The 23,688-nt window shown below is 32.9% G+C and overlaps 9 protein-coding genes across 21 annotated transcripts; 4 read left to right on the top strand and 5 right to left on the bottom strand.

The window, feature by feature from the left end:
- Positions 1–232: 232 nt before the first annotated feature.
- Positions 233–1,381, bottom strand: LOC136339394 (UPF0389 protein CG9231). The gene is made up of 2 exons (XM_066282617.1): positions 1,252–1,381; positions 233–734 (listed from the first exon to the last, which is right to left on the bottom strand). The coding sequence occupies exon 2, from the start codon at positions 729–731 to the stop codon at positions 336–338; it is 396 nt and encodes a 131-aa protein (XP_066138714.1). The 5' UTR covers positions 732–734; positions 1,252–1,381; the 3' UTR covers positions 233–335.
- Positions 1,382–1,925: 544 nt separating this feature from the next.
- Positions 1,926–2,951, top strand: RpLP1 (Ribosomal protein LP1). The gene is made up of 2 exons (XM_066282636.1): positions 1,926–2,129; positions 2,583–2,951. Exons 1-2 carry the CDS (start codon positions 2,058–2,060, stop codon positions 2,847–2,849), a joined length of 339 nt encoding a protein of 112 aa, XP_066138733.1. The 5' UTR covers positions 1,926–2,057; the 3' UTR covers positions 2,850–2,951.
- An 885-nt stretch (positions 2,952–3,836) lies between these two features.
- Positions 3,837–5,433, top strand: spn-B (spindle B). 5 transcript variants are annotated; one of them, XM_066282628.1, is made up of 4 exons: positions 3,837–3,961; positions 4,579–4,755; positions 4,807–5,156; positions 5,209–5,433. In XM_066282628.1, the coding sequence occupies exons 2-4, from the start codon at positions 4,635–4,637 to the stop codon at positions 5,404–5,406; spliced, it is 669 nt and encodes a 222-aa protein (XP_066138725.1). In that variant the 5' UTR covers positions 3,837–3,961; positions 4,579–4,634; the 3' UTR covers positions 5,407–5,433. The 5 variants fall into 5 exon arrangements, with proteins under 5 accessions (XP_066138725.1, XP_066138724.1, XP_066138721.1 ...); XM_066282627.1 differs by lacking the exon at positions 3,837–3,961 and adding an exon at positions 3,999–4,219; XM_066282624.1 differs by lacking the exon at positions 3,837–3,961 and adding an exon at positions 4,000–4,219 and having other exon boundaries at positions 4,543–4,755.
- Positions 5,399–6,036, bottom strand: mRpS14 (mitochondrial ribosomal protein S14). The gene is made up of 2 exons (XM_066282634.1): positions 5,853–6,036; positions 5,399–5,800 (listed from the first exon to the last, which is right to left on the bottom strand). Exons 1-2 carry the CDS (start codon positions 5,904–5,906, stop codon positions 5,477–5,479), a joined length of 378 nt encoding a protein of 125 aa, XP_066138731.1. The 5' UTR covers positions 5,907–6,036; the 3' UTR covers positions 5,399–5,476.
- Positions 6,037–6,904: 868 nt separating this feature from the next.
- TMS1 (serine incorporator TMS1) lies at positions 6,905–10,338 on the bottom strand. Of its 4 annotated transcripts, none has more exons than XM_066282620.1 (9): positions 10,097–10,338; positions 9,645–9,809; positions 9,389–9,585; positions 9,039–9,333; positions 8,792–8,981; positions 8,544–8,720; positions 8,150–8,188; positions 7,600–7,741; positions 6,905–7,093 (listed from the first exon to the last, which is right to left on the bottom strand). In XM_066282620.1, the coding sequence occupies exons 1-9, from the start codon at positions 10,130–10,132 to the stop codon at positions 6,958–6,960; spliced, it is 1,377 nt and encodes a 458-aa protein (XP_066138717.1). In that variant the 5' UTR covers positions 10,133–10,338; the 3' UTR covers positions 6,905–6,957. The 4 variants fall into 4 exon arrangements, with proteins under 4 accessions (XP_066138717.1, XP_066138716.1, XP_066138718.1 ...); XM_066282619.1 differs by having other exon boundaries at positions 7,600–7,762; XM_066282621.1 differs by lacking the exon at positions 8,150–8,188 and having other exon boundaries at positions 7,600–7,762.
- Positions 10,339–10,437: 99 nt separating this feature from the next.
- Bmcp (uncoupling protein Bmcp mitochondrial) lies at positions 10,438–12,835 on the top strand. Of its 5 annotated transcripts, none has more exons than XM_066282629.1 (7): positions 10,438–10,636; positions 10,691–10,941; positions 11,268–11,415; positions 11,811–12,090; positions 12,151–12,269; positions 12,358–12,418; positions 12,483–12,835. In XM_066282629.1, exons 2-7 carry the CDS (start codon positions 10,863–10,865, stop codon positions 12,690–12,692), a joined length of 897 nt encoding a protein of 298 aa, XP_066138726.1. In that variant the 5' UTR covers positions 10,438–10,636; positions 10,691–10,862; the 3' UTR covers positions 12,693–12,835. The 5 variants fall into 5 exon arrangements, with proteins under 5 accessions (XP_066138726.1, XP_066138728.1, XP_066138730.1 ...); XM_066282631.1 differs by having other exon boundaries at positions 10,726–10,941; XM_066282633.1 differs by having other exon boundaries at positions 10,785–10,941.
- On the bottom strand, positions 12,685–14,227 carry EMC5 (ER membrane protein complex subunit 5). Of its 2 annotated transcripts, none has more exons than XM_066282637.1 (4): positions 14,087–14,227; positions 13,857–14,026; positions 13,523–13,575; positions 12,685–13,452 (listed from the first exon to the last, which is right to left on the bottom strand). In XM_066282637.1, the coding sequence occupies exons 2-4, from the start codon at positions 13,930–13,932 to the stop codon at positions 13,276–13,278; spliced, it is 306 nt and encodes a 101-aa protein (XP_066138734.1). In that variant the 5' UTR covers positions 13,933–14,026; positions 14,087–14,227; the 3' UTR covers positions 12,685–13,275. The 2 variants fall into 2 exon arrangements, with proteins under 2 accessions (XP_066138734.1, XP_066138735.1); XM_066282638.1 differs by having other exon boundaries at positions 14,098–14,222.
- Positions 14,228–14,369: 142 nt separating this feature from the next.
- LOC136339395 (ankyrin-3) lies at positions 14,370–18,587 on the top strand. The gene is made up of 9 exons (XM_066282618.1): positions 14,370–15,307; positions 15,485–15,690; positions 15,793–15,959; positions 16,026–16,138; positions 16,229–16,380; positions 16,732–16,969; positions 17,033–17,365; positions 17,497–17,600; positions 17,660–18,587. Exons 2-9 carry the CDS (start codon positions 15,514–15,516, stop codon positions 18,422–18,424), a joined length of 2,049 nt encoding a protein of 682 aa, XP_066138715.1. The 5' UTR covers positions 14,370–15,307; positions 15,485–15,513; the 3' UTR covers positions 18,425–18,587.
- Positions 18,588–18,727: 140 nt separating this feature from the next.
- akirin lies at positions 18,728–23,404 on the bottom strand. The gene is made up of 4 exons (XM_066282092.1): positions 22,669–23,404; positions 22,128–22,282; positions 21,555–21,717; positions 18,728–21,474 (listed from the first exon to the last, which is right to left on the bottom strand). The coding sequence occupies exons 1-4, from the start codon at positions 22,883–22,885 to the stop codon at positions 21,464–21,466; spliced, it is 546 nt and encodes a 181-aa protein (XP_066138189.1). The 5' UTR covers positions 22,886–23,404; the 3' UTR covers positions 18,728–21,463.
- Positions 23,405–23,688: the final 284 nt, after the last annotated feature.

The raw sequence follows: 23,688 nt of genomic DNA on the forward strand, positions 1-23,688 counted from the left end.
CATATGGAGATTGATCTCTAAACATTTCAAACATTAGACAAAAAAATCATTTTGAATTGGTAGTAATTGAGGTGACAATAAAAGAGACGCTAGAAATCAGTAAAAAAGCAATGTTACATCCATGTCTTCTACATTGTTGCTAGACTAATGCTAGTCATTATTGCCAAACTTCATTCAATTTCAGCAATTTTAGGACCTTTTTAAATGATCATAATTAATTGAAAAAACCAGCATTTCTTTACTAATTTATTGACTATATACAATATATGCTCTAATCATAAATAACATGGATCTTAAAATAAATATTCAAAGTTGAGCACTTTTAAGTAATCCTTTTACTTGCTGGCTGCTATCTTCGATTTTTCAAAATCTTCCTTCACTTTTGAATGCCAATCCAGGTTCATTTTCTCTATAGTAATGCCAGCTTCAGCATCTTTCTTACCAAGGTAGATCATGACAAAACATCCTAAAATTGTGGCTCCCATCATATAATTGGCAATTTTAATTCTCATTCGATTCCTAGCTCTTTCCATTACACTTTGAGATACAAAATCTGGCACTTCTGCTACAGTTTTGAATTTGCCAGTCCATACCAAAAAGCGTTTTTCTAAATTGTCAACCTTGTGACATGATGTCAGTTTCTCTGTGTCTGAGCTGTTGTGTCTTATTATGGGTGTGTTTTGAAGCCATCTCTGGACTGGTAGTAGTCTTCGAAATATGGAATAACCCATATCCTGCATCATGACAAATTGGATATTTTTTACTGAGGGAAATGAATTAAAATTGTAGGTAAAAGACAAGGTTTAAGGTTACTAAACATGATGACTCCCCTATGAATCATGTATCATTTATTTGTAAGCCTGTAAAGTTGGTAGTGATATCTTGGTAAACTTTAATATATGGGTGTCTAAATAAAGGGTGCATTTATGAGATTTTGTATAACATGGTGACATTTAACTATCCACAATTCCAGAAAATGTCAAAATTTGTTCATAGAAAATAATAAATATAACAAAACTACTTTACAGTGACAGTTATCATGTTAAATGAATCTTTAAAAAGAATAACAGCAGAAAGAATATGGCATCTTTCACAAAAGTGAAGAATCATAAGTCACACTCTTAAATTCAAGTAATTATATAAAATAAAGAAATAGTTTTAGGACTGAATATTTAGAATTTCACACAATGGATACATTTGAATTCAGAGTTTGAAAAGAAGGAAGAAAAACTTGAAAAAAATATGTCTTACCTAATTACTACTAATACGGCCTAAATATTTCAATATTTAATTAGATATTATCAAAAAACTGAAAATATTTCAGAATAAAAAAGCTATAACCTCAAACAAAAGTCAAAAACTGCAAAATGTCAAAATTATCATTACTGTATTAACAAATGTTAATGACAAACTCTACTGCGTATTGAAAAGCGGCAACGTTGTAAATTGTGTGACATACCCTTTTTTTCTATATTTAATGCGTAAGATATATCTGTATATAGTTAATCTGATCAATTAACACAAAGTCGTAGCACATTCGGTAAAATATATATATATATATATATATATATATATATATATATATATTATTGTCTACCAAACCTAAATTTTGGAGTCTGATTTTTTTACCTTGTGTAACTTTTGAAATCTATCTCTGTATCTTTGTCTGCACTATAATGTTCTTACTGTCATAACCAGTTAAATTATTAAAAAATTAAAAATTTAGGTGCATATTATTACACGTAATTTGAGATAAAAATATACTTGATTTTGAAAAGATAAATCATAAATATTCCAAACTTTTGCAAATCCGGTAAATCCTAAGAGAAAATGGCGTACCCGTGTTTCTTTCCCAACGTTGCGACATTTGACAAGTTCCTGTTGTAATTAAAACAAATTCTACCGCAAGATGTCTCTTGGTGATTTCAAAGCATGATATAGCACATAACCGTACCTTTTGACCGAATTTTTCTTTTCAAGTTCTAAGTCCGTGTGTTTGTTCTCTTTGAGCTAAAGCCTTTATTTTCGGCGACTTACACACAAATTTAATCATAAAAATGACATCAAACGCTGAATTAGCTTGCGTGTACTCTGCTCTTATTCTGGCCGACGACGATATTGCCGTTACTGTAAGTGAAAACATATTTTGTAATAAGTAGCTCCCGCATTTATACAGGAAAATCTAAAAAATAATCACGCTATATCTTCTTTAAACAGATCCATCAGTGCCCAAATTTAATTTATTACCTTTAGGTGAACTCCGATATTTCTTGTTTTGATTGTATTATGTTCTGTAAAGGTTTTTAAATCAATGAAAACATGATTTTCTCTTCTGCTTCATAATATACTATTAAATATTTGATATTGCATCATAATCCCTAAGTAAGTTTTAGAAAGCTTACTTAGGACCTGTAGAATTACAAATAAATAGAGCAAAAACAGCAGAACCCCACTGGTCTCATTGTTTTATTCAGTATGAATCCAGAGAGGTTTGTTTTTTTTGTCCAGAATTTCATCAAAGATTTTTAAATTTTCTACAGAATTTCAAAGAATAAAAATTAATAAATAAATCTTATTTTTAGGGCGAAAAAATTCAAACTATCCTCAAAGCTGCCAATGTTGATGTAGAGCCTTATTGGCCAGGTTTGTTCTCCAAGGCATTAGAAGGAGTCAATATTAAAGAACTAATAACGAATATTGGCTCTGGAGCAGGAGCTGCTCCCGCAACTGGTGCTCCCGCTGCCGGAGGCGCTGCACCAGCTGCAGCTGCTGCTGCCCCTGAAAAGAAGAAAGAGTCTGAGCCAGAAGAAGAGTCTGATGAAGACATGGGACTTGGGTTCTTCGACTAATATTATTATATATATATAAAACATAATTGAATTTTAATATTATTATTAAAATTCAATTATGTTTTGAATAAAATAAAAGCAGTTTTTTTAACAACTTTGTCATTATGTGTTTTTATTAACCCATATGATCCCATTGTACTTATTTGAGTACGGCTTACAAAAGTGATCAGTGGCAACATCTAGTGCCTTAAATGTGCCAATACGACACATGATAAGTTTTAGTAGGAAATATTGTCTATAATTTCAGACACATGATAAAAGATAGTTCTGCAGATATTTGGTAAATCCCCTGTTTGTTTTGATGGAATACACGTTCACGTGGTGATATTTATAATGTTTTTAGGGCGATTTGATAACTAGAAAATTGTATTTGTAATCATACATAAATTGAAAGGTATGTATATAAATGAATTACGACTAATTATGCATGCTGCTTACATTTAGATATACGGTTGGCGATAAATTTGATGTACTCATATGAGTACACTGGGCACTTTTGTAGGTGAAAATATAAAGTGTACTATTTTGTTACAGTATCGCAACCCCAGCTGTTTTCGAAGTATAACGCTTCTATGGGAGGTGTCGACTTATTAGATCAAGCAGTGAATAATTACAGAATTACTATCCAGGGTAAAAAATGGTGGTGGCCTATTTTTACCCATATAGTGAATACAACACTTGTAAATACATGGAGAATTCATTCTTTGAACATAGAAAAAAGAGTTAATCTGTGAGATGTTATTCGGAGCATTGCAAGGCACTATCTTAGGTGCTATATTAAATCAACTTATTTAAAAGCAAAACCATCTGCGTCTGTTGCCAGAAGTATCGGAGATTGTGAAGGTGGTCATTTTCCGGGAAAATTAGAAAAACAATTACGCTGTGCTCAATGTCATCTAAGATCTCGGTGGAAATGTATAAAATGTAATGTAATATTATGTATTGAAAAAAATTGTTTTATCCTGTTCCGCAGCGGCTAACGTACGTTCACATTCATATTTTGTTCTTTAAAATATCCAAAATGAAGCTCAGTTGGTATTCATAAGCTAGTGAGACGATAATAAATGTTTATTTTTACTTCAAAACAAAATTATTTTGATTACCCATTTTAAGTAAGTAGATACTACACATATGCCCAGTGTACCTATATGAGTACACCTACGTATTTTCTTTAACTCTTTAAAAAATATTAAGATATTTTTTTATTTATAAGTACTGAGCATCCTTTGCATTATAAATACTAATTAAATGACAATTACATAAAAAAAAATGTTTTAAGCACAAATGGGTTAAGAGGCTTAGTGAAATGTCCTTTTTTGTAAAGATAAAATGCTTATCAATTCATTTCAACTGCAACTCGAGTCAGAGAGGTAAGATTGAACATAACCTGAAAAATTTGAATAAGATTGGACTTCCAAAGATCCACAAACCTTTTCCTGTTGTTATTTTTGTGTATTGACCAAATGGAACAAATTAAAAATTTATTGGGACCAGATGCATATTGCGCTCTTTTAAATGGTAGGACTAGTTAATATACTTAAATATTCTTGGTTCATTGTTATAAATAATTATTTCCCATATAATACCATAGAAAACATTAATAATATCAATCAATTCATAATGGCCAATCCCAAATTGCTCCAAAGAATTACTAATGCCTCTGCAGAAGCAATAAAAGAGATGGTTTTTATAGCAAGTGAAGACATTATAAAAGGGAAATTTTCTTCAGCTTATGATATAGAACCAAAAGCACGCATTAGCACTGGTTGCGAAAAACTGGATGAAATGCTATTAGGGGGCATTCCCACAATTGGAATATCTGAACTGTATGGTTGTAGTGGGGTAGGCAAAACACAATTCTGCTTGCAATTATCAATACAACACCAGCTATCAAATATTGGGAAGAGTAGGTATCAAACTTGAAGAAATTTAAATAAAAAAATTTAATTAATTACAGCTGAAGTAGTTTATATATGTAGCGAAGACATTTTTCCCTCAAAAAGAATGAAGCAGCTCACTAATGAATACAGCAAAAAGTTCAAAGTTGACCCAAATTTTGAGGATCACATTTATATCAAACATGTAGCAGACTTTCAGGAACTGCAAAAATGCCTTTCAACAGATTTGCCAAAACTCTTACTTATAACAAATGTAGGTCTTATTATAATCGACTCTATAGCAGGGATATTTAGAAGCAGTAACTGTAACCCTGATTATGTGGCTCGAAGTAATGATTTAACAAAAATATGCACTGCCTTAAATGAGTTGCAGGATAAGCATAATTGTGCCATATTTATGGTTAATCAGGTAATAATAAATCTTATTATTTTTTTCTTCAAATTATATTTATATGTTTAAGGTAACTGACAATGTAGTGCTTGAAACACATGAACCATGTCTAGGTCTATCTTGGGCAAACAATGTTACTCACAGGTTCTGCTTAAGCAGGATAAGTGACAATCCTGAAAGGGAATTCAAAATAATTTTCTCCCCTGAATTACCTCCAATTTCAACAAACATACTTCTCACTGTTAAAGGGTTGACAGATGCCCAATAAAATTATTTTTATTATCTTCTTTAATAATATGGTTTATTTACATATAAAAGCTACCAAAATTACAATGAAACTACCACATAGCTCTTTGTATACCAGCTAACTTATTATAGTCAGCAAGGTGTCTGAAAACAATTCGACTAAGTCTCCAGTCTGGCACTGTACCTCTAGGTCTAGATGTTATAACACAACGCCGCATCATATGGCCTTTTATTGAGTCTCTTGGAAGAGCGGCTATTTCAGCATTTGCTATTTCCTGAAGTTCTGGAGGCAAAATATCATTTTTCCTAAGGGAATTGATTCGTAATCTGGTGGGTGCATATTCCACTACCGCCTTTCTTCTCTTAACATCCCTAATCATCCAACGATTAACCCATTTGTGTCTCACTTGTTGGAGCTGGAATATCCTTTGTTGTCCCCTCTTTGTCATATTTTCTTGACATACTTACCCTTTGGGTTGTGTGAGTAAAGAGTAAGTTTGAGAGGTTTCTTGTAAAGTTCATTGTTTTAACTTATAACTTAATATGAACTGGAAAATCGATTATGGCAACTTCCTTAACTTTAATTTTAACGTCCATAACCTAGCTTTCATAAATACCAGCAACGTCACTTTTTGCCATCCTTATATTTAAAGAAAATATGATAATGTGGCAACCTCGAGAATGATAAACTAGGCGCCATTTTAATTGTAAAACCATACTCAGGATAAGGCGTACAGCTTGCGAGTCAACGATGCTCGTCGATAGTTGACAATCGAAGGAGAAACGGTATCCTGTCTCCCTCGCACTTATTAATCGCCTAATTGCTTTTTGTTTGCACTCACTAAAACTGCATGTGCAAAACAGCAAAAGATACTGTAGATACATACTATAATATTTCGTTAAGAAATTTTGTGAATAAAATTACATTTAATGCCACTGTCTTTGTAATGACAAATTGATCGGCAAAATTTTTAGCAAAAACATTTTCATATGTACGCTTCACCCAAAATTTAGTCTTATTGTAGAATACTGTGAGTACGGCCTTTCTATTCGAATTAGTTTCCTTTAACTTCCGACGATGGAAATTGAAATACAAACACACATTTAAAGCTAATATATGAATAGGTTTCAATTGGTTGACTAACATCAGTATCACAAATATTTTTACAACTAAAATCTACAAGCTCAGACTAATACTTAACACAGAACTATCTCTTTTCAATAAAATATTAAATTAGCAACAACAAAAACCAAAGTAAGAAATAAGTAAATAAAAGGGTGTTCATGAATTCTTTGTTGTGCGAAGAAAATTACGTTTTAAACATGGTAAGAACTTCAAAGTCAAATAATAACAGTCAATTCTAAAAATACATTGTAGGTAATGAGTATTTTTATTGATTATATTTTAAAGATAAAGGGCATTTATGCACTATAGATGAATTTTTTCCCTTAATTAGTAATTAAAATTATTATTATCGCAAGGAAATATTACTTTAAAAATATTGTTAAATTTCCTTAAAGAAGTATTTAGCATTCTAGGTGTTTTTGCAAATATTAACTTAACAAAACATCTTTAAAATTCCCTGTCTCGAAGGATTACTGGGGCTACCAAGGTCCAACCATATAAAGCCAAACATAACCAGCTTGATATTTCCTTCACCCACATGGAGGCAACGTTGTAATGGAATTCCGCAAAGTTGGAATTCGGCCTGAAAGTTTATTGTTGCAGTAAGATGTGAACGATACACAATGAATCAAACGTTAAATAAAATACCTAAGGTGTCTAATCACTAAGCGAACAAACGCCAAACGAATCGTAACAAAGAAATTCGTTTGAAGCTCGTTCCGACGGAAGAAAACACCAGGATAGTCAACGTCAAAAATTTACTAAAATGGATAGCATTTTGTATTTAATCCGCTACTACAGATTTTGAAGTACAAATCCACAAGAAATTCGGTCAACGGAGCAAATATTTTGATATTACCGCCTTCGGAGCGAATGAACTACGAAAAATCGAACACAAAATTCTTATTTAATTTCCCTTCGCGTAATCGTATCAATGCGACTTTACATTTGTTACTCAAAGTTTGAAGTTCGTTTGTTTAGTGAACGCACATCTTAATTTGGACAAACAAAAAAAACCCGTAGAATATGAAAACAGACGAACAAATCCAAAGCGAACTAAGCACTTTGGTAATACTAATTTTGACTTACTTGTACCAGTTGGTCAACGTCATCATAACATAAAGAGTGGCTAGTGCAAACATAACATGGAAGAAACTCCAGCTGTACGCCACAGAGTCGTCTTCATTGTCCCAGACTTTTTTTCCATCTCCACTTTCGCCCCCATCGTTACCTGTGATAGGGGTATAGCTACCTTCACATTTATAAAATAAACAAAAAGATTAAGGAGATAATTGAAAGCTAAAGAGGAACCAAGGCATTATGGTGATTGATGTAATAAACATTCTTTTATCATTTTGCTATCACAACAAAAGGGGACCTTTTCATTTAAATGCTTTCAAAACAGACTAAATTTGAAATAAGTAGCATTAAAAGAGTGAGACTTTATATGCCTTTGGTCTGTACAATCATCTTTAAATTTAGATTTTTCCTAACTGTAAAAAGTTCTCTGCATGTTTCTATTTCATTTTTTTTTTGGAAAATATGGTATAATTGATTAAGAAATTATAACACAAAACATAAATAAAAAGATCCCGCTAATGTAAAATATATATTAAAACTAAGGGGCCATATAACATACCTTCATTGACGACTAGATTGTCCGATCCAGATCCCTTTACTACATAAAAAAGACAATGTTAAAAATGCATCTTAAAACGACAGAAACCACTAAGAGTTAACATCAACCAATATTTCACATATCTTATACTAGATTTCAACAACAGGTATAACTATTATTATGTTGCTTGTTGCAGAATTTGAAAAATTATTATATTTCAAATTAAATGTAAAAACTCGGGACACAGAGTATGTATTAAACTAATATGCACATACATTAATAAAAACTGCAATCAAACTCACTACATAATGCCATGGCTCTAAGCGCCCCCCCCCCCCCTTTTCCCTCCCCTCAAATATCAAGAAGCTAGACAAGAAACTGAAAGCTACAAAGCAAAAAAGGATCTAATATTTACCTGCTCCATTGTCGTGAGTCAACATATTTTCAGACATAGTCAATTTCGACGATTTGCTAGCGGATCTTAAAGAGGAATACAAGACGCAACACATCCATATTATAAGACCGATAATATCAAAATCGCTGCTGCTCGACTTCCCGCCAAATATTCCCCATAAACCTGGGTTACATTCCTCTGAAAACGATACGATAAATATCCTCAATCTTTGAATTATAAATGTATCAAAAAACTAAAAAAAAACCCACTTGGTGAATTGGAAACTGCAGACCAAGTAAGGTAAGTAACATACAGGGTAACTACTGAAGATTGCAATAATCCAGATCTAGGTAATTTTTCTTGAACTGCTGGTAGCACTGAAAGCACACTGACAATAATAGAGAAGATCAAGTTTATAGAAATAAAGAATTTATTCAAATCACAGGATGACTCATCAGACTGAAAAAGAAGAATAATTTAAGAGATTTATTTCTTATATAAATACACAAAACTTACCTTGGTAAAAAACACAAATAACAAGACAATTCCAGTCAGGCTTAATGCATAACATAAAAATGTGATACCTAGCAGAGCATAGTACCATCCTTTTGACTCTGTTTCCTCATAGTTTCCCACCCATGCTTCAGCCCAAGAATGAGCAAAATCAATAATCAATATTAACTGAATGAGAATGAAAAGAAATCCTCCTATTATGCCAAACCACATCCAAGTGATACCAAAGGAGCCTTCTGGTATGAAAAAGGCGCCAATGATACCTCCAATTACAAGTAGATATTTTATTCCCCAAAATCTAAAATTTACTTTTTACTCAAATATTGTCAGTAAAAATGTTTGATAACTCTTACCCATTTTGAATCCCAGCACGAGGGTCTCTAGATGATTTTACACCAATCATTATTAGAGCAAACAATGCAAAGAAACATGTTAAAATGAAACAAATTCTATAAACTGCCAAATACCCTACTGCCTCATTGCAATCAAAAGTAACTGATGATGAGACAGCCATTGCCACTGTGCTTGAACTATTTTTACAAAATGGAACCTAAGGAGAAATAATGTAATATTGTATGTACATACTGTTCTAATGCTATACTAATAAACCTTTTTTAATGCATCTTGCAACCCTGGGGACAAAGTGATACAAGCTGCTATCGTTCCAAGGAGTAACAACAGTGCATACATGATTCGTGATGAAGTAGAGTTCTTGCATGATGGACAGCTTGAGCAGCAAAGGGAACAGGCTGTGCTTCCACAGCAACAAGCCAGCTGTTCATAATAATTATTTCAATAACATATAGTATTATGACAGCACCAGACTTATAGTAATGAAACAAACAAAAGTATTGAAAACAATGTTAAGACAAATCATTATTTTTTTTATCATGTATTATGGTTATATGAAATAGAAGAACAAATAGCTCAATCTTTCAAAAATGACAACCACCGGGGCATTTCTAAATTTTAATTATCACATGTTTATTTTTAGGTATAGTAATATTGAGCCACCATGAGAGAAGAATAAACATTATAGGTATTTACTTATAACATCTTACCTGAGCTGCGGAACAAAGGCCTAAAACTGCACCCATATTGTATTAATGAATCACTACTCGATAATGGATCGTTTATTTAATGCAATTTTAGAAGTACAATTTTATTAAATCTTGAATATGCGAGTCTTTATATATAATTCTTAGTAAAAGAACTCGAAGGTTGGATATTTTTGTGAATTTCAGAATAAAAACAATTCAAAATACATCAAATATGCCAAAATGGCTGCAAACGTCAAAGTAATTAAAGGAATGACAATGGAAAAAAATTATTTGACAAATGGTGGTAACGACATTGATGTTTGGGAGTGTAGCGGGCACCCAAAGTAAATGGCTAATTGAAAAGACCTTAGTTTAATTTTATCCAAAAAATAAATGTCAACGCCACGTGCGTTATGACGTCATTTCAAATTGCGATTGCGACACCTACGATACGAGTAATAAAAATTTAATTTGATATAAACAACAAATTTGGATACTGGACACCGCTTTGCGCAAAATTTATTCGGTATGTAGATAGCAAGAAAAATCCACGTAAAAGAGGTAATAAGTGATAAATATAATATAAAGTCGATAATATTTTATGGGAAAATATAGATTGCAGAAGAGAACTGTGTTAAATCGTGTTCTAGTTCTGCGAATTCCTGCTGAGCTATAAAAATAGGAAAACATAAAACCGTTTCGTTTTCAGTAGGGAGACACTACAAATCGTCCTGAAAGGAGGTTCGAGGTGACTTTTTAAACTGTCCAAATTTGCATATTTAATTCAATGGTCAAAAGTGGAATGGGAGATAGAGATTGGCGACCTTTTGTTTATGGAGGCCTCGCAAGCTGCATAGCTGAATTTGGTGAATATACTATTTTATTATGTATACATATAGTTAAAATTTAATTTTACCTAATTTAAAAATTGTTGATAAATATTTTTCTGCATATCAATTAAAGGAAGCATATAAAAATTTCTCTGTTTGATAGTACATGTGTTTATTCAGTGATTGCTGTTGGTTATATTTTTGGAGATTTGCCATAAATTTTGAGATAAAACACATTTTAAAAAAATACGTTTTACAAGGTCTTAAAGGCATTAAATTCAAAGAAGAAAATACCTTCTGGTATTTAACCTGTTTACCCATATTCTTATTTCATATCCTTTATTCCTCATTATTTGTGGTAGGTACATTTCCAATTGATACAACCAAAACTCGTTTACAAATCCAAGGCCAGAAAATTGACAAAAAACATTCAGCATTACGGTATAATGGGATGGTAGATTGCTTCCTTAAAATTGCAAAACAAGAAGGATTTCCGTCGTTATATTCAGGGTAAGGCTTTATATACAAATAACCTTCTATATTTTTATGGTCTAAAGACTATTATAGATGTAGTTTTACAAATTTCATTATTGAAAAAACCATGTTTTATTAATAAATATCTCATAGGCAAGTATGTCATTACTTCACAATCTTAACATCATATTTAAATGTTTCTTTAATTTTTATATGATTAGAGGATCTTCTAAACTTAAAGGTGAGAAAAGTGAGATATTTTCTCATCCTAGAGTTTGATAGGAAACTACAAAAGGTTTTAATCTAGTAGTTTTTCTTCGTAGATACAGACCTGATTGAAATTTCCTAATAAGGGTGTATAGCCCTTAAGCGGTATGTACGTAATTGTCGTCTCATTTTAACCGTGATGTCTGTTTCTCGACACGTTTCAGTATTTGGCCGGCAGTATTACGTCAAGCGACTTATGGAACTATTAAGTTTGGTACCTACTATTCCTTGAAAAGTATAATACTAGAGCATAACAAGGGGAAAGAGAGCGTGAGCATTAACATTATCTGTGCTGTGATTGCCGGGGCCTTTTCCAGCGCCATTGCCAATCCTACTGATGTCCTTAAGGTTCGCATGCAAGTACGAGGAACCGCAGGAAATGTGGGTTTAGTTGATTGTTTTAAAGATGTTTATACGCACGAAGGAATTTCAGGGTTGTGGAGAGTGAGTAGAAGGCATCTACGATTTATGATTTTCAATACGACTATTTGTTTTTGGTTTTAGGGTGTGAATCCGACGGCACAAAGAGCAGCAGTGATCGCGGCTGTCGAATTACCAGTATATGATTCTTTTAAAAGTTATCTTATGAATGTTCTTGGTGACAATGCCTCCAACCACTTTCTGTAAGTAGTTTTACACCCTAGTGGAAACTGCTATAAATGATACAAATAATTACTGAAAATTATGTTTTTATTTGATCATATTTTTTAGATCTAGCCTTTTTGCCAGTGTAGGAAGTGCTATAGCCTCAACACCTATTGATGTTGTAAGGGTATGTATTAATCAATGCGGTTAACGTGAAATAGGTGTATGTTAAAAAAATTGTTCTTCTCTAGACACGTTTGATGAACCAGAGAAAACTAAAAAAAGCAGGAGTTACTGTATCCTATAGAATCTATAAAGGGACACTTGATTGTTTTGTCCAAACTTTTAAGCACGAAGGTTTTTGGGCCTTTTATAAAGGTTTTGTGCCCACACTGTTTAGAATGGGACCTTGGAATATTATATTCTTTGTAACTTATGAGCAGTTAAAAACCATTTACTAGTTGTTTTATATTTTGACACATTAATATTCACTTAAAGTATTGATATAAGTATCTGCACATTTTACGAGTTTACTTATTTATTTTTAGCTCTAATATGTATATAATGTGTGTATTAAGGTTAGTAAATAAATATTTAAATTGTGTATTTATGGGTTTATGTATACAGGGTATCTCATATAAGAATAAACCACAGTTTTAAAGGATGCAAATTTACAATCACCATAATATCAAGAATTGTTATTGACATTTATTTAAATACTGTTTGTTCCAAAAGACAGTTAGGAGCTTATCATTATTAAATCTTCCAATAAATTAAAGATTTTTGAATAAAATTTAAAAAATTTGAAGACACTACACTTATATATCTCTCTTACGAAGAAGTAATGAGTCTTTTTATGAGGTGTAGTAGAATTATTACAAAGTAAGAAATAAAAGTTCTGGATCATCAGGAATATGCTGTAAACAACTGATCGCGACTCCTCCCGCATATTATCGATGATTCATGATTAGTTTTCTTTTCTGTGGTAACAAAACTGTAAGCTATATTTTTGGAAATTACAAATTAACCTAAAAATTGAAGTAGTTATCCTGCTAGTGACCTTCCCCTGTGGGAAAACGTGTAGAAAGATGGGATATTTCTGAAAGTATCCCATGACTTGTTATCTAAATCTGCCGATGCTTTTATTTCCTTAAAATCCCCTGCTACATTGAGCACCCCATACATGATTACTAAAAAACTTGCTATTGTTTGGATAATTATCTAAAAAGAAATTTCAAATTTTTAGAACTCTAGTAGTACAGAATGATTTTTTTGCTTGTATAATACTTACATCTACAGGTAGTTGTTTGAAATCTAATTCATTCAGTCGCAAGTAAGATCGATCTTAAAATGAAAAAAATGGCAATTACGCTAAAATAGGAATTTCATCATTGTGCTACTGAAGTCACAGGTTTATTAAAAAATTCTTAGCCAAGGTTGCTCTGGAAAGTTTTATAACTCTGACTTGAATATAGTAGCTTAATTCATTATTTCAAGGGAAAATTCATCAGGGTTGATGCCTACTTTCCTCTCTTTTTTATTTCCCCCCATTCCTGTTCTTTCCAAGCTACACGCACCTGTGCGTAATTTTTTGATATAACCTTTATAATATATTGACTACTTACGCTGGGCTGCAGAATAGGTAGAATAAAATATTGACACAAATCCAACAATTAAAACAAGTTTATGGAATGTTGCCATAATATTTAGCCGGCCTGAATGTTGAGATAAAAATTCAAACCCAGGGAAATGTGGACTCAATGTAAATTGACTGGAATTGGTCTCACAGTCCAAGCTGAAAGAAAGTCGATACAGTTGTAATGGAACTCTATAAATGAGGTATGTAACGTATTACGTTCTATTTACCTAACAGATTTGCAAGAGAATAGGATTGCTGTTCAACGTGCGCTACCAAGTGAATGACTATCAGGTTAGCAAAATAAAATATGTTTTATTTCGATTAAAATTGAAGTTCCTTTAACCTCACAAAATAACAACAAACAGAAATGTCATTATCAGCTGTGATTCCATTATCCAGGCCGCGGAAAAGGAATCATGAGTATGGATGACGGTACATTGGTGTCAATCCTGAACTTACACTTATAGTACTGTATAGGGTTTTTTTTTTAGAAATTCGAATCATAAACATTTACTATGTTAGCCTGTCAAATCTTTTGGGCTGTTGCTAGACGTCATAACAAGGGTGTCCGGAAATATTGTGTAATTACCAGGTGTTTGTGAATTGTGGCGCAGAACTGAAATGGCTCCACTATATCAAAAAATAAAAAGCAATTCCGTAATTTGCACGATAGAGCCTGTCAATAACAAAACGTTTACGACTTCATGTTTAAGTGACACTTTTTCCACGTACATTCACATTACGGGACGGTAATTTATTCTAGAATGATTGCCCTCGGAATCAAACTCTCGAACACTAAGAAATCTCGTGCTAAACGTTGTCCTAGTTAGACCATCTCTTCGCCTTTTCTTTATCAAAGTTTGCCATTCAAAAGTGTTCCAAGTTCTCAACGAAAAAGTTCTGTTTGAAACTTGGAATTGGAAATTTCGATTTGGGATTTGCGTTTCCGTTTATCGTCCTTGGATTTTTGTGATTGCGATTGCGTGACTTCTTCGGTCGTTTTGCGTCAATCAATCGTTGAATTGCGGAGTGCGGGGGGCTATAGGGAGTAGACGTTAGTATTTACGTAAATGTAATTAAATTACTTTTTATCATGAAGATATGAAAATTTTCCATACCAACAACGTGGGGTTCTGCGTTTTGTCTAAGACGTTAGTTCTGGCTTTGCTTCGTCTTCCCATCAAAACCTAAGATCGTTCTTTATTTCCTGAAATTTTTATTAATAACTAGCAGCAACAGTTGATTCGTGTGAAGAAGTTATTCGGGCTCTCAGGCAGAACCTCCTATCCTGTGATTCTGTGGTATTCGCTGAATTCCTAAGTAAAGTTTCTACGATATCATACTGATTACGGGAATTTGGAACAATGAATTAGCTTTTGTTTTTATTTCGGTCAGTGTTGTTGACATCCAGGTGCCCTAGCTAATTCCTGTGCTCAAGTAAGCAATTGCTGTGCCACTATTTATTCATTAGTATTTAAACTTTACAGCAAGTTAATATAAGACATGATTTCTCCCAAGTCAGAAAAGCATTACACAAACACAATTTTACAATTTTTCCACAAATGATAAACTTCAAATCAAATTTTATACCAGACCTAATGGCTTATTTTCTAGAAACATGGAATCTATTGTCTTTTTTTGAAATGGGAGGTTCTGTCAGTCAAGTTTTCCAGTCTGGAAGTGCCTTGCTGACTAACGGACATGGGCATAAGGTGTCAGAGTCAACTAGGCAAAAAATACAAACCATCTTTGATGCTCTTACAGCAAATCCAAAGATAGGTGTTCAGAGATTAGAAGGATTGTTTCTTCAAATTCCTAAAGTAAATCGTATTTCAATCAATTCTATTATTTTACTTATATATTTCATTGCATCTAGTTGGATAAACTTCTGGTAAATTAATCTACACATTTGAATCTTGTAGAATGAAAATATCTTAGCTATACATGATGAGAGTGGTTACAATCTCTTACAAAAGTGTGTAGGAGCTAACAATGTAGATCTAGTCAGATGGTTACTAGCCAGACACAGTGCAGCTGATGTAAATAGGTTTCCTTGTAGTTTACCTCTTCACATCGCTTGTCTAAAAGGGTATGTTAATAATTTTATTGAAACTTCTCTTTGTGGACTCATAGTAATGTGTTAATATTATTTCAGTCATGAAGAGTGTGTAGAACTTCTTCTTAAACATGGGGCAAAAATTGATGTTGAAGCCAGAATGTGTTGGCCAGGACCTCACAGCAGTAACTGCGAGGAAAGAGGAAAGTTCTGTAAGTGAATATTTGTATATAACTATTGGTATATGATGAGCGGTTGTAAGTTTTAATTTGAACATTGAGGAAACCTTTTTTAATTCTTAGGTACTTTACTACAACAAGAAGAAAATTGCATGGAGAGGGAATCCCGTGATAATAGACCTCCTAGCAAATTGCAATCAGCCATCTATTACGCGCTAGATGGTGACCAAGTCAATACTTTAATAATGTTGGCGCAAAGAACTGAAGACCCATGGGTAGGTAGATCCATAACTATGTTAAAAAGATATTCTAATAATATTTTATATATGTCACTTAATTAACTTGAAATTAATATTATGCACACTTCTAAAAGATGCGACATTTGAAGTCATCATATTTCTTGCCATTTCCAGTTCCAATGTTTTTAGTTAGAAAAAGCCATGTTAACTTTTTTTATTTTGCCTAAAGGAAGGCTTTTAATTATTGTTAACTATAATTTTAGCTCATTTTGAAATCAAATAGCTTCAAATATCGTTCACTGACCCAAGAATCTCATATGTCACCTTTTTATTGGAGTAATTTTGCACCTACGTAAGATAAACAAATTACTTCTTTTTTTTTAATAGAATGGCATCTTTCGTACACGTAAACCGCTCCTTCATGCTGCTTGTGAGCGGAAAGCGTGGAATTGTACTGAGTACTTAGTTCAGGAAAGAACAGAGGAAATACATATTTTGAAGGATGAATATTATCCCATTCACTACGCTGCCTCAAATGATCTCAAATTTCTAGAACTGCTTATAGATGCCGGAGCAGATACCACAGTAAGAACTTGTACTCAGCAGATGACTTTGTTGCACGTTGGTAAGTAATAAAATTGAAATGTATGTCTCAAGTCTTTGTCTTGAAACATTACTATTCTTTTAGTACTACTTGTGGCCCATAAATCAGCCGAAGACACCATAGCGACCATTCGACTCTTGCTTGAAAACGGTTGCAAAGAATTGATAAATGTCCCTGATAGTTTAGGCAATACTCCCCTTCACGCCCTCATAGTCAGGTACGCATTGGAGGAGGCTCAATACGGCTACGACAAGTGGAATAAATGGGACGTGCTCCATTTGGTACGATATTTGATTCAGTCGGGAGCAAAGCACTCCATCAACCATACTGGCAATTCCGCTGTGGCCTGCGTTTTGAGACATGTGAGGGACTGGGACGTATGCTACGAGTTGCTTAACATGTTACTTCATGAAGGTGGTAAGAAATCAATCATGTTTTTGTTAATTTAAACAGCAAGTTTATTTGTTCAACTATCGTGCTCAATCGGCATTTTCTCACAAGAGCACAAGCCCTGTAGATTTTGAGCTAAAAAGTTGTATAATTTTCAGGCAATCCAAACGAAGTAGGTCGCGATGGATCAGTGCCTTTAATGGTCTGCCTAGTTCCTTTGATCAACAAAGATCCCCTACATCATTTCACTCATAATATGAAGGTGATCTTGATCTAATCCTTGCACACGTATTTTTCCAAGAATATCGTTTTCTTTTTCAGGTGTGCTACCTGAATTGTATTCGCATCCTCTTGGAATACGGTGCAAATCCGAACTGTAGTTACCGCGCGAATCTTACTCCCTTACACGTGCTGGTGTTCACAGTATCAGAAAATATTACCTTAAACTGTGATGTGCAAAAGCAAATAAACTTCGAATTCATCAAAAATTTACTCATTTTGCTTTTGACTCACGAACTGGATCCGAACGTGAGAGTCAGCGCAAGGACGCAACATATTCTTCAGTCATGCATGGATATGATTCAGAACGTTCGGGACTGTAAAGACATTCACTACGTGTATGATTTAACTCTTACTTTGATCCAATACGGTGCCAATCCGGACTTGATACTGAGCATGTCCGAAGCAATAAAAAACCACTGTATCCACCCTCAGAGTGTTTGGAAAAATAAGATGAACTACATCCTGTATTATTACATAATGTTAATATCCCGAAAGGAGAATCTTATTACTGATCCCAATATGTTGTTTTCGAAAATAATTATGTTATTGTATTTTGTAATGCAACATAAGCCTTTGTTTGAATGTTTAAGAATACTGCATACTCAACAGTTGAGTCTGGTGCCAGGGAAAATGACCGAACCCTTAACGTATATCATCAGAGATTTGTATAGCAGGCCGAGATCTTTGAAACAAATATGTAGAGTTAAAATACATAATTGCCTGAGTCGTCGACCGGGATTGTATATTAATAAGTTGAATTTACCCAACCAATTGAAGGAATACGTTCTAAACTTCGACCCTTAAAACGCTTGATTTGAGGAACGTTTTCTTTTTTTTGGCAGACTCGAGTTTGGGTAAATTAAAGGAAACAGATGATGAAAGAATTGTTAAATACTGAACTGTTAATGTTATTGTTATATAATTTTTTTATACTTGTGATATTTAATATAAAGTGTATATTGGAAAATTTGTTTTATTTTAGTGGTAAAACACAGACGCTCAAATTGTCCAACGAGCATATGTGATTTGTTCCAAACTGACATTCCGTGTACTGAGGTCTAGGAAACTTCAAAGACAATTTTCGCGCCAAAATAAAACTAAGAGATATTTATTTTAGCCCTTTTTATTAAATAATATATGAAACGTGTTTATTTTATACGAGTTAATTAACAACTAAATCAATTAATAAAAATAAAAGTCGAAATTAACAGTACAATATGAGGCAACGACAAGAATGCTGCCATCTACTTTTGCCCAAATAGGACTTTCCTAACAGCAAATAATCTGCAATAGGGAGGTCCACAAAAAAATTTAATTTTAGAAAATTGGTCATATAATTAAAAAATCACATAGATTGTTCTACGGGAAAGAAGTCTAAAAGAAATATTAGAATTTTCACGAACGCGCGGAACTTGCCGCCATGACCGCACATAGCTACCTTCTCGACTTTAACCAGATAGTCTTCCATGCAATGAATTGGAGATTATGGGAGAAATTAGGCTTCTCCAAAGCTACATTTTATTACCTGGAATAACCACTTTTTGAGCGCAAATTTTACGGCAATGCGTTTGCCGCAAAGACAAAGTCAGTTTTCACATATATATTACTTAAAGAATATTCTTACTTTGTTAGGTTGAAAGGTAGACCTGTCGACATGGTTCTTGTGTCACATTTATGTTTGATTTATTTGGGACAAAAATAAAGCATTTTCATCGTTTTAAAGCTTGGTATGTGATTGTATGACCTCCGAACCTACAATAAGTAAAAAAGAGTAGAACTTATTAAATAAACTTATACTAAATTATCCGGTGAACCAATAATTTTAAATAAACCGCCTCTATTACCTAAGTCGAAGTTTGAAGAGCGGACAAATAATCTTAGATTGAACAATTAAAAAATAGTAAAAGAAATTGCTTATTCTAAGGCTTTCTACCTAAACAACATTTCCATAACAAATTTGATTCAAAAATGTTATTCAGACATAAAGCCGCTTTATATGGGGGCTAAAAAAAGAAATTCTAAATACTTACAAATATAGCGCGTACCAACAAAAAGTTGCACAAGTCTTAAACTAAATAAGTCGTGATATTTAATAAATAAAACACAAATAGAGACATATTTTGTATTACTCAGAGAGGCGGAAACTAATTATTTGTTTTTTATTTTCTGTTTTGAGTATTGTAACTGTTTTACAAGGAAAGTGTTGAAAACGGGCTTCGGCCACTCTGGGTTCAGTTTAAACTGTGTGAAGATTATGGCAATATAGAGGGTAAATTGCTAGTCCAACTCCACGGTTTACCGTTACTGAAGAGCTCTGATAATATAGAATCAACATAAAGACAAAATTCCAAAATTCACAGCTTTCAAGAAATCAGTCTCTGACAGTAGCGGCTCGTGGTCATTATGACAGCACAGTGGTGATAAAGCAAGAGCATTAAAACACATAGGCATGTTACACTTTATCAAGGTTGAAGAGATATACAATATTTTTGAAATAATTAATTGTAAATTTAAAAATGAACGAAATAACAAATCATAGTTTTTAATTCGGTTTAAATTCTTTATTTTTAACGGATTTCGTAACGATTAAATAGGAGTTATAACAGGAGCATTTTAACGTGAATTAAAAGGTCAATATGAAGTTCAACTTTCATTTTATAATGACCTCAAAAATTTGTAAAACAGGTATAGCGTTTTTCTATTTAATTTTTTAATTATTTTGGGGGGAGGGGGTCATTGCTCGATTGATCCCATATGAAGAACCTTATATTGGCCACTGGAAAATTTTTGAATGCGTTCTAACTGGAGGCATTATTAAAACTGGTGTCACATCTTCGTGTGACAGAATATCATAGAAATCTATATATTCTGCACCATGTTTGGACGGAGATAGATATGTTGCGCAAACATGATTCAGAATCGAGTAAGATTACTATAACTTTTTATTTAAAAACCGAAATTCGAATTTTTTTTTTTTGAGTAAAATGTCATAAAACCAAGAGATCATAGATGCAAAAAAATGTTCGCTTACAACAGCAGCTATACTTGAAAAGCGTCTATAGTACTGTTTTACCCTTATCGACGACTTACGCACCGGAACTGGTAGTTTCGTACAAATAAAAATACCTACCTAGTTATTAATAATCTTGCCTTTAATTATATTATAGGCTTTACTTACACTCTATAAGAGGCAAACGTTCGAGAGAACCGTTTGAGGGACTATGGTTTAACATGTAACATTAAACTGACAAAACCAGCCTAAAAAAATGTTGAAATGTTCTTTAATAATCCATTAAGTCTCCCAAACAGCAGGAATTAAATATCTCCAACGGCTACTCAGTTCGTCTGTAAAATAACCTTAAATTCTATGGTACGTACGAGTAAACACTACGTAATATTTTCACGATTTCTCGGTGGTAGGAGAACACGTAACTTCGTGGTCTGAATCTGCAGCTTGAAAATATATCACATCCAAGCATTCTCAAAATTACACGTTTAAGAGAAAAGAAACAATATTTACAAAAGTAACACCGTATATATTATACTTCAATTCCTATCAGAATTAGAAAATAAATATAATTTTTAATATATATGTATATATACATACATATACATATATATATATACATATATATATATATATATATATATATATATACACACATATATATACATACATATATATATATATATAAAACGCCAGCAATGATTAAGGTTATATTCTAAGGCATCTTGACATGCGACTGTTTGTTTCCTCGTTCGGCTGTATGTATGTGTTGAAACATTTGAATAATTCCGGTTCTAGCGAGCATAACAACGCTCTATCGTAATTGATGAAACACCTTAAGATAAATCTGAAAAAAGAAACACGAAGAACGTGTCTTTACTGTGGCCATTTCGAAATTCAAAACAAAAAAAGATTAACGGTACATACAACTTGGTGCGGTTTGGCTATTGTAATTTCTGTGGATTTGATCATAGGTGAATTTGACGAAGGCCTCATATTGTTCGGCAAGCTTTGCAGTCAAAACATTATCATATTCTTCTCTTATCTCAGATTCTCGTTCTCGAAGCATCCTTTCGCAAATTATTCCAACCTACACGGCACGTTAAAATACATATCATAAAAACGTTAAAGTATTAAAAAATTGTCAATATAAAATTGCTATAGTATAGTTTTCATTTTTATTAGATTTAGGGTGAACTGGTTCCAGATTTATGGCCGGAAAAACAATGTGATCTGTCATTTAAAGCATTTAAAATTCTTCTAAAATATAGGCTCCAAATGTATTTCAGTTGCTTTCAAAAATATGTTTACAAAATTTTTCGGAAAAGTAAATAATATGAATATGGATCTTTGAAATGTTGTAAATTTTGGAAAGGCAACTGAAATGTATTGTTTAAATTTCATAGACTTTAAGAAAAACTATCACACATACAAACTTGCAGGTTCTATAAATTTAAAAAATTAACAATTAAAAAGCAATTTTAAAATTTTAAAATTTACCTGTTTGAATGTAAATAATGGTTTCTCAGAGCGTGATGGAGAAATATCACCAATCCCTTCACTTCCACTGCTGTCAGAGTTATCCATGGTGCATTGAAGTTGTTTACGTCTCTGGAATCTTTTCAACTCGGCTTTGATATTTTCAGCCATGTATTCTAAGAAACAAAATTACATTAAAAACTAACTGTTTGGAGAAACTTATACTTAACAGACACAATCAAAAATAGCACAAATAAAAATTGTTAAATGAGAATAACCTGAAATAGCAGCCAGTTATAATGGCACTAAAGAGTAATATAATAGTAAAGATTTCTAAACTGACTAAATAAAATGTATAAGTCCAACTTTTGATTAAAAACCGTGGTATTTCAATATGGTATGAAAATGTAATAATCATTAGTCATAATCACAAATATTGTATAAAAGGGCTATATTTTTTACAGCAGTCTCTAAATAAACATGTTAATAATGTAAACTTTTTATTCAGATAAATTTGCAACTTATCCAAAAAAATTATTTATACTTTTTTTAATCCACTTACCTGGAGAGATTTTACTTCCAAGTACATCTGGAAAAACGGAAGGTTGGGGGCTGCACATGGCACTAGAACTGGGACTGCCTGGTGAAGACCCTCCATATCTCTCCCGTTGAGTGGGACTAGTACATAAAGGGGCACACCGCCTCCTCTTGGTCGGCCTGCCTCCTCCAAGGAGTACTGAATCCCAATCTAGCGTTCTCTTCAGTGTTGCACACGCCATTTTTAGTAGGGTTTACGGCGGTTAGAAACGGATACCTAAACCGTGACTTCACTTATTTTACTGCAGCGGCGAAATGAAGGGATTACTGAGTTTGAGTCTTTTTGGAACTACTATAGTTAATTTTAACAATTTTTTTTTAGGAAGTTTTTCTTAACTCCAATATGGCGAAAGGATATCAGAGAACACTAAAAATGACAAAACAAACAACCAAACAATCATCGGACATTTTGGAAACAGATGAAAGTAGGTGGCAGGTGGCGTCGATGTCGAAAATGCGCACGCGCCTTGATAAAAGCGTTTCAGAATAGTTTTCCAAAGCACGGAGTGCTGAGAGTACTCTAGTTGACAGAAGAATGCGTGTTTCATATTTCGCTGCAACATGTGTTCTAATATATAAAAAATTCGGTATAGAACATTTATTTCGGTCCTTTCTCTTTATTGGCAGTTATATAAGTTTCCGGATAATGTACATTAGTAGAAAAAAGGAATATAAAATATGAGCTTTGCTAAAATACACTGAAAAAGAAAATCTATGAAAAATTTATTTAGTAGTTAATTAGGTTTCCCGTTACCGAACATCAATATAAAGTGACTTACAATGTACATTTTTCCCAAGAAAACTATTCTACCCCATTAAAATCTCACGTAAACTCGAATGACAGTTCTTTTGAAGAGACTATTACCAGATATACCGATGGGCGATCATTAAAAAATCCTGGCAGTAGGAGGTAAATTATGAACGCAGAACGTTGATTAAATCGTTAAATATTTACCATCAAATATATGATATTTCAAAGCTAATT

The sequence above is a fragment of the Euwallacea fornicatus genome, chromosome 5, assembly GCF_040115645.1.
Source record: "Euwallacea fornicatus isolate EFF26 chromosome 5, ASM4011564v1, whole genome shotgun sequence".
Lineage (NCBI taxonomy): Eukaryota > Metazoa > Arthropoda > Insecta > Coleoptera > Curculionidae > Euwallacea > Euwallacea fornicatus.

Bases quoted from the DNA above. Each gene is read 5' to 3' on its own strand.
- akirin (XM_066282092.1), bottom strand. From the start codon at position 22,885: ATGGCGTGTGCAACACTGAAGAGAACGCTAGATTGGGATTCAGTACTC. The intron at 22,283-22,668 runs GTAAGTGGATTA...TTTGTTTCTTAG, and splicing joins TGGAAGTAAAATCTCTCCAG to AATACATGGCTGAAAATATC. The intron at 21,718-22,127 runs GTAAATTTTAAA...CGTGCCGTGTAG, and splicing joins CATTATTTACATTCAAACAG to GTTGGAATAATTTGCGAAAG.
- EMC5 (XM_066282637.1), bottom strand. From the start codon at position 13,932: ATGGCAACATTCCATAAACTTGTTTTAATTGTTGGATTTGTGTCAATA. The intron at 13,576-13,856 runs GTAAGTAGTCAA...TTTCATTTTAAG, and splicing joins TACCTATTCTGCAGCCCAGC to ATCGATCTTACTTGCGACTG. The intron at 13,453-13,522 runs GTAAGTATTATA...ATTTCTTTTTAG, and splicing joins TCAAACAACTACCTGTAGAT to ATAATTATCCAAACAATAGC.
- RpLP1 (XM_066282636.1), top strand. From the start codon at position 2,058: ATGACATCAAACGCTGAATTAGCTTGCGTGTACTCTGCTCTTATTCTG. The intron at 2,130-2,582 runs GTAAGTGAAAAC...TCTTATTTTTAG, and splicing joins ACGACGATATTGCCGTTACT to GGCGAAAAAATTCAAACTAT.
- TMS1 (XM_066282619.1), bottom strand. From the start codon at position 10,132: ATGGGTGCAGTTTTAGGCCTTTGTTCCGCAGCTCAG. The intron at 9,810-10,096 runs GTAAGATGTTAT...TATTATGAACAG, and splicing joins GCCTTTGTTCCGCAGCTCAG to CTGGCTTGTTGCTGTGGAAG. The intron at 9,334-9,388 runs GTAAGAGTTATC...AGTAAATTTTAG, and splicing joins CGTGCTGGGATTCAAAATGG to ATTTTGGGGAATAAAATATC.
- LOC136339394 (XM_066282617.1), bottom strand. From the start codon at position 731: ATGGGTTATTCCATATTTCGAAGACTACTACCAGTCCAGAGATGGCTT.
- mRpS14 (XM_066282634.1), bottom strand. From the start codon at position 5,906: ATGAACTTTACAAGAAACCTCTCAAACTTACTCTTTACTCACACAACC. The intron at 5,801-5,852 runs GTAAGTATGTCA...AGGATATTCCAG, and splicing joins TTACTCACACAACCCAAAGG to CTCCAACAAGTGAGACACAA.
- spn-B (XM_066282623.1), top strand. From the start codon at position 4,313: ATGGAACAAATTAAAAATTTATTGGGACCAGATGCATATTGCGCTCTT. The intron at 4,368-4,440 runs GTAGGACTAGTT...ATAATACCATAG, and splicing joins ATATTGCGCTCTTTTAAATG to AAAACATTAATAATATCAAT. The intron at 4,756-4,806 runs GTAGGTATCAAA...AATTAATTACAG, and splicing joins GCTATCAAATATTGGGAAGA to CTGAAGTAGTTTATATATGT.
- LOC136339395 (XM_066282618.1), top strand. From the start codon at position 15,514: ATGGGAGGTTCTGTCAGTCAAGTTTTCCAGTCTGGAAGTGCCTTGCTG. The intron at 15,691-15,792 runs GTAAATCGTATT...TGAATCTTGTAG, and splicing joins TGTTTCTTCAAATTCCTAAA to AATGAAAATATCTTAGCTAT. The intron at 17,601-17,659 runs GTGATCTTGATC...TTTCTTTTTCAG, and splicing joins ATTTCACTCATAATATGAAG to GTGTGCTACCTGAATTGTAT.
- Bmcp (XM_066282629.1), top strand. From the start codon at position 10,863: ATGGTCAAAAGTGGAATGGGAGATAGAGATTGGCGACCTTTTGTTTAT. The intron at 11,416-11,810 runs GTAAGGCTTTAT...GACACGTTTCAG, and splicing joins TTTCCGTCGTTATATTCAGG to TATTTGGCCGGCAGTATTAC. The intron at 12,270-12,357 runs GTAAGTAGTTTT...CATATTTTTTAG, and splicing joins AATGCCTCCAACCACTTTCT to ATCTAGCCTTTTTGCCAGTG.